This window comes from Elaeis guineensis, unplaced genomic scaffold (assembly GCF_000442705.2).
Source record: "Elaeis guineensis isolate ETL-2024a unplaced genomic scaffold, EG11 Super_Scaffold_1000033, whole genome shotgun sequence".
Lineage (NCBI taxonomy): Eukaryota > Viridiplantae > Streptophyta > Magnoliopsida > Arecales > Arecaceae > Elaeis > Elaeis guineensis.
The window spans coordinates 12,662,353-12,668,352 of NW_027332424.1; the positions used below are offsets into that span (position 1 = coordinate 12,662,353).

The 6,000-nt window shown below is 39.8% G+C and overlaps 1 protein-coding gene across 1 annotated transcript in view; it reads left to right on the forward strand.

Moving 5' to 3' along the window:
* Window positions 1-5,122, forward strand: part of LOC105034650 (ribonuclease TUDOR 1) — a 39,458-nt gene extending 34,336 nt beyond the window's left edge. The window contains exon 17 of the mRNA XM_010909880.4: window positions 4,571-5,122. Coding sequence (XP_010908182.1) covers window positions 4,571-4,759 — 189 coding nt within the window. The 3' untranslated portion in view covers window positions 4,760-5,122. The remainder of the gene's footprint in view (window positions 1-4,570) is intronic.
* The last annotated feature ends 878 nt before the right edge of the window (window positions 5,123-6,000 follow it).

A 6,000-nucleotide genomic window follows, 5' to 3' on the forward strand; every position in this document is an offset into this window, starting at 1 on the left:
TATGTTCCAGCTATTGATGCTGTTGCTGGCTTGCTGCTTCAATTTCCTTATTCCTTTTGCCTCTTCCTTTGCCACCTTTTCTTCTTTACCTTGAGCCTCTCATCACGATGATCGACCTTGGTTCTCTAGCCTCTACACTAGCTAACCAATGTTTCCCACTCCATCCACGTCACAATTAACTACTGCACCTTGCTTGCTCCATTTGTTGTCTCCCGTCAATTTGATTTATGGGTCTCTTCAAGCCAAAATCATGCTAGCTTGGTATTTTCAATGCACATGAGTCAACTTTCAAGCCAAGCTGAGCTAGATCCACTGGAGTTTAGCTAATCTGGACCCTTAGCTGAATGCAATATATAAACTTTAGACTCATTATTGTAGAAAATAACGTTACAGTAGGAGTGCATTTATGCTCCATATTATTACATGAAATATGTGTAAAAACTGCTACAGGAAATAAGTAATTTACATGGTAGCATGTTAAGCAAATACATGCTGCAACTTGTTTGCAGCATATGAGACCTCTATATTGGTTTATCACCATGCAGTGATACTATAATATCAGAATGTTTGTATGCTTAAGTGGAATAGCAACCTTCCTTTCATTCCCCATCTGTTAGTTGACCATGCACCCAGACTAAGCCATGAGAATGGTGATCCATGTAAGCAAGTACACATTCATGGACAGGAAGTTTCAATGAAAGGGAGAATAGAGTCATCCCTACAACATGAGTACGATTACTTTTAAAGAGGTGTCAAGATGGCAGGTTGAGTTGACATGATATTCAGAGTTACGTGACTGCCAGGAGCATGATGATTCACTGATATAGCTAATAAGTTAAAGAGGTGAGAGCACAATGCTTATAACAAGTATGATAGTGCTAAGTGAAGTTAAATGAAGTTGAATTGGTAAATATTGATGTCACAGTTATGAAAGTTGATTGCATAGATGCTGCAAGTAGCAACAGCTAACCACGGCTAGGAGCCTACCTTGCAATGAGGGTTGCAAACAGAGGACATGTAAGTTGGTGGTGGGTTGAGCTGGCTGTTCTAGCCAACAAACGTCAAACAAGACCAAACATAACCAAACTTGTGATAAAATTAGTAGATTTTTTTGGATTTGCAAATAGGCATAAAATGGCTCACATTAGCCACCAATGGTCTTTACATTGATGAAAAGAAAGTTTGGGACATCTTAGGTTAGGTACAAGAGGTGTACAACTGCCATCTATGAAATCACAATCCTGATAAGGAAAAAATTTGATACTTGACATATGTACCCTGAGACGATGGTGATAGTTTATAGATGACATTATTGTTAGATGTTGATGTGCGATTATGAAGTTGATCTGGAAACTACAAGTCAAGGCAACAGAAACAAGGTGGTTGTTATAAATAGTCTGCCACTATGTAGGAGTGGAAGCAAAGTGGGTTCATGAAGTGTCACTGGGGATGAAGATTGAAGGATTCATGATTGTCTCGATTGTGGATTTTAGACCTAGAAGGGGATGAAGTATCATGGCTTATGCAAATTCCAATCAAAGAAGGGGATGGCCAAGAAGCAAACATTTTTGTGCACTTGAAATTGGAAGACCAATGAAATTCAAAGAAAAAGCAAAGGTTTACAGCAGCAAACAAGTGGTTCCCTTATGCAATCAAGGAGAGACCAAAAGGCTGGTGTAGCAGCAGGTGGATGTTACAAGCTGGAGAAAATGGTGAGTATCTGAGTGGCATAAGGAGGTTGGCTGGCTCTTTTAAAGCCTAATGGTGGACATCAAAGTTGTAAACCATTGAACCAGAAATGTAGTACCCTTGCTTGGGCCCAATGCAAGAAAATATTGAAGGGGAAAGAAAACTATATAGGACCACTAAATTGTGGTACTTATTATTGGACTAATCGATAGAATAAGACAGATTGATGCTATTGTCCATTCCCTGAAGAAAAATATAATTATTATTCATGGATGGGGAGTCTTGCAAGTAACCAGAGAATTGCTCACCTAAAAATAAAGTAAGTTTGAAAATAATGAAAAGAGAAGAAACAGAAAGGCTCAACAGGTGCTTGCCAAAGTACTTCAACAAAGAGTAAGAACATTTGAAGTGAATTACATTGGACTGGGACCAGTGCTTATGAAGAGAAGAGCAGACGGGTTTCAAGGTTGTCAGGGCCATGAAAGGAAAAGGATGACTTGATTCTTGTGGAAGATGATTAAATCTTTTTATAGTGGAAGGAGAACCAGCGGAAATTGGTGTTTCTGGTACCAAGCATATCTTGCAGTCGAATTGGCTTCAATGTAGTGGCAAAAGTCTGCTAGTCCAAAATGAGTTCCTCTCAAGGATCAAGAGCGTGAGGTTTGGGAGCAGTCTGGGAAGGCTGCCTCAAGTCCATCAGCTGTACACTGATAAAATCGGGCAAATGACTCGGCCAGTTTTTGCTAGCCAATGCAGGCTATGTTCTAGCTGCCATCTAGGGGCAGTCGTGGTTCAATGATGGTCAGAACTTCATTAGCAAACTTGAAGTTTCAAGATTGTCGCAAGCAAGTAAGAACATTAAAGCCTGAGTGACTGAGTGAGTCTTGGAGTTAATACTTCTATCTTTTGAAATGAAGGCAAATATAGAACAATTAGAAATACCATCCGTAGGAAGGTATGACATTGTTATGGTGCGCTCCATCTCTGCAGGGGCAGAGAATCTGTCGCTGTCTCGGATGTGCTACTAGTGGCTCTAGAAAAGTCGGAATAGGAGAGCACTCATCTTGGAGTGGGCTTATTACTTAGATGCTTTCAGCAGTTATTTGCTCTGCACTTGGCTACCCAGCGTTTATCGTGGGCACGATAACTGGTACACCAGAGATGCATCCTTACAGTCCTCTCGTACTAAGGCAAGGTCCTCTCAATGCTCGAACGTCCGCATCAAATATGGACCGAATTGTCTAGCGACATTCTAAACTCAGCTCACGTACCACTTTAATGAGCGAATAGCCCAACCTTTGGAACATACTACAGCCCTAGATGGCGAAGAGCCGACAGCGAGGTCCCAAACCTTTCCATCAATGTAAACTCTTGGTGAAGATTAGCCTGTTATCCTTAGAGTAACTTTTATCTATGGAGCGACGGCCTTTCTACTCGACACCGTCGGATCACTAAGGCCAACTTTTGTCTTCACTCGATTGGTGGGTTTTGCAGTCAAGCTCCCTTTTGCCTTTGCACTCGAGGGTCAATCTCGATCCGATCTGAGGAAATCTTTGCATGCCTCCGTTATCTTTGGGAGGCCTACGCCCCATAGAAATTGTCTACCTGAGATTGTCCCGTGGTTCGTAGGTCCTGATATAAGGTTAGAATTCTAGCTCTTCCAGAGTGGTATCTCATTTATGGCTTGGACCCTCCCGGAAAGTTTTTTTGCCTTCCACCTAAGCTGCGTAGGAAAGGCCCAAAGCCAATCCCAGAGAACAATAAGGCTTCATAGGGTCTTTCTATCCAGATGCAGGTAGTTTGCATCTTCACAGACATGTCTATTTCACTGAGCTTCTCTTTGAGACAGTGCCCAGATCGTTACGCCTTTCGTGCGGGTCGGACTTACTCGACAAGGAATTTCACTACCTTAGGACCGTTATAGTTACGGCCGCAGTTCATCGGGACTTCGGTCGCCGGTTTTCTGTCATCAGGTCACCAACTTCTTTGATCTTCCGGCACTGAGCAGGCGTCAGCCCCCTTTTATATGGAATTTCTATGCTCGGTCAATTTAGAGTAATAGAAAGATTAAAAGATATGCCAGTCAAGACAAGCTATGTTCAAGCTGCCATAATGATTTAATTCAGGGGCAGTTCCAGATTAGAACTGCATTAGCAAGGTTGAAGTTTCAAGATGTTCCCAAACATATAATGACATTAATGCTTGAGTGAGTCTTGGAGTTAATACTTCTATCTTTTTAAATGAAGGCACATATATTGGAGTTGGAAGTGCCATGCCCAGCAGGCATGACACCACATTGTTATGGTGCATGTATATGGAATTTCTATGCTCAATCCAGAGTAATAGAGAGACTGAAAGAAACTGATAGCATACAAACATGTATAATGTTCGTGCAATATAGCAGACCTAGTATTTCTAATGTTCGTGCAATATAGCAGACCTCTATACTTTCTCTGACATTGATCAGTCGATTTATTAAATCAGATCATTTGTTGGTGTGTAGATTATGTCAGAAGTTGTTTCTTTATTTTCAGCTCATTTTCTAAATCGTATTGAGGCATAAAAGTGGCTTTGTTTTCAGACAGCCATTGAAATCAACCTTCCTTGTGCTACTAAATTATTTTGAAGTGCATGCTGTTGTTATCATCGGATGTGATATTATTAGATCCTTTGTATTGCAGTGAAATATGGCTGCCACATATTCACTGGGTTTTTCCTGAATGTATTATGAGCATGAGTGTTCAGAATTACTACTTAAAGCTCTATAAAATGGTATCATTGAGTCTTTGCGAAATAGCATAAGCAACGAGCATTCTGGATTGAACTCTTAGTTGCTTTTGATGATCTTTTGTGTGCTGAGAGTGGTCTTTTTGTACTGCAGGAAGGACTTGCTAGGCTAGAAAGAAGGAAGAGGTGGGACACTAGGGAAAGAAAGGCAGCACTTGATAACCTGGAAGAGTTCCAAGAGAAAGCAAAACGGGAGAGGTTGAAGATATGGCAGTATGGGGATGTCCAATCCGATGATGAAGATTTAGCTCCACTGGCAAGAAAAGCTGGTGGTCGTCGGTAGTTAGAGGTTTTTGTACCTGGTTGTGAGGTAAAATTATCTAGAATCATGGAACAGAGCAGCCAAAAGAGGCAGAATTATCTAGGAGAGTTATTTTTATATCTGTGCTTCCATTTTCTTGTTTTATTCTCTTTACTGTTCCTTTTTAAGTTTGAAGGGACATTATTTTCACAACTCTCCATAAGGTAGTTCCCGGCATGCTTAACTCCTATGCAGACTGCAGAACAAACTTTTTAACTTGCGAGGATAGTTCTGTACTGGTATTAGCCCTTAAGTTCAATTTTGGCACTTATTCATTGAACATAAGAAAGTTGCATCATAAAGATTTAATGGATAATGAATCTCCTAAGGTTGTTTCTCAGTAAACAGTGTCCTTTCACTTCGTGTTTCTGTTTGTGGGGATAAACATATGGTATGTCTTTAAATTTTTCTGTCATTCATTCACTTAAACAAATTGATTGATGCAAATGAATAAGTTGATTTTTATGGTGAAACATCTTTTATCTGAGAAGTCTCCTGTGAAGACGACTTTTACTGTCATTTGATTCGTTCCCTCTGTTTTTAATGATTCAATCTCTTATTGTTGTTTATAAGTATCTGATCTCAAATGCAATTTCATTTCTTTTCTTTGCGTGGACTTCCCTGCTTCTAGTGATGCTGAAACCTTTCTTATGAAGCCGTTGTGATATGTATCATTTGTAATAGCACTTCCAGAGGAATTCTCATTCTTATTGCACTTATTTGACATGGTAAACTTTTAGAGCCTCTCATAACATGCTTGATTGGCTTATGGGTGTACGGAGTTAACATGTTGACCTTGGTGAGTTATATGTAACTTAATCTGATGTCACCACTGCTTTATTATTTAAATACAACCAAAACAAAGATGAAGATATTTTTCAAATAAGAATAAATGAATAGATGTAACTGAAAGAGAACCTGAAGCATACAACTTATTTTTTTTTGATGTGGAAGTAGTTCAAACTTAAAATAGAAATAAAAAGGATTAAAAAGCAAAAAATGGAGATGCAATTTATGAAGACCTTTCCGCCGCCACCTACGATTTATCGGGATCTCGCCACCCGTATATGTTGAGGTGGGAAAACTTGAACCAGCATGGTTGAAATCATTGTGAAAAATTTGTATCTGCAATTGTTTACCGGAAGGTATATTAATATAGTTGTTGAAGATTCTTGATAGGGCTTTGGCTGTGGCAATCAGGCACGTTCAGTTCAACCAACAAT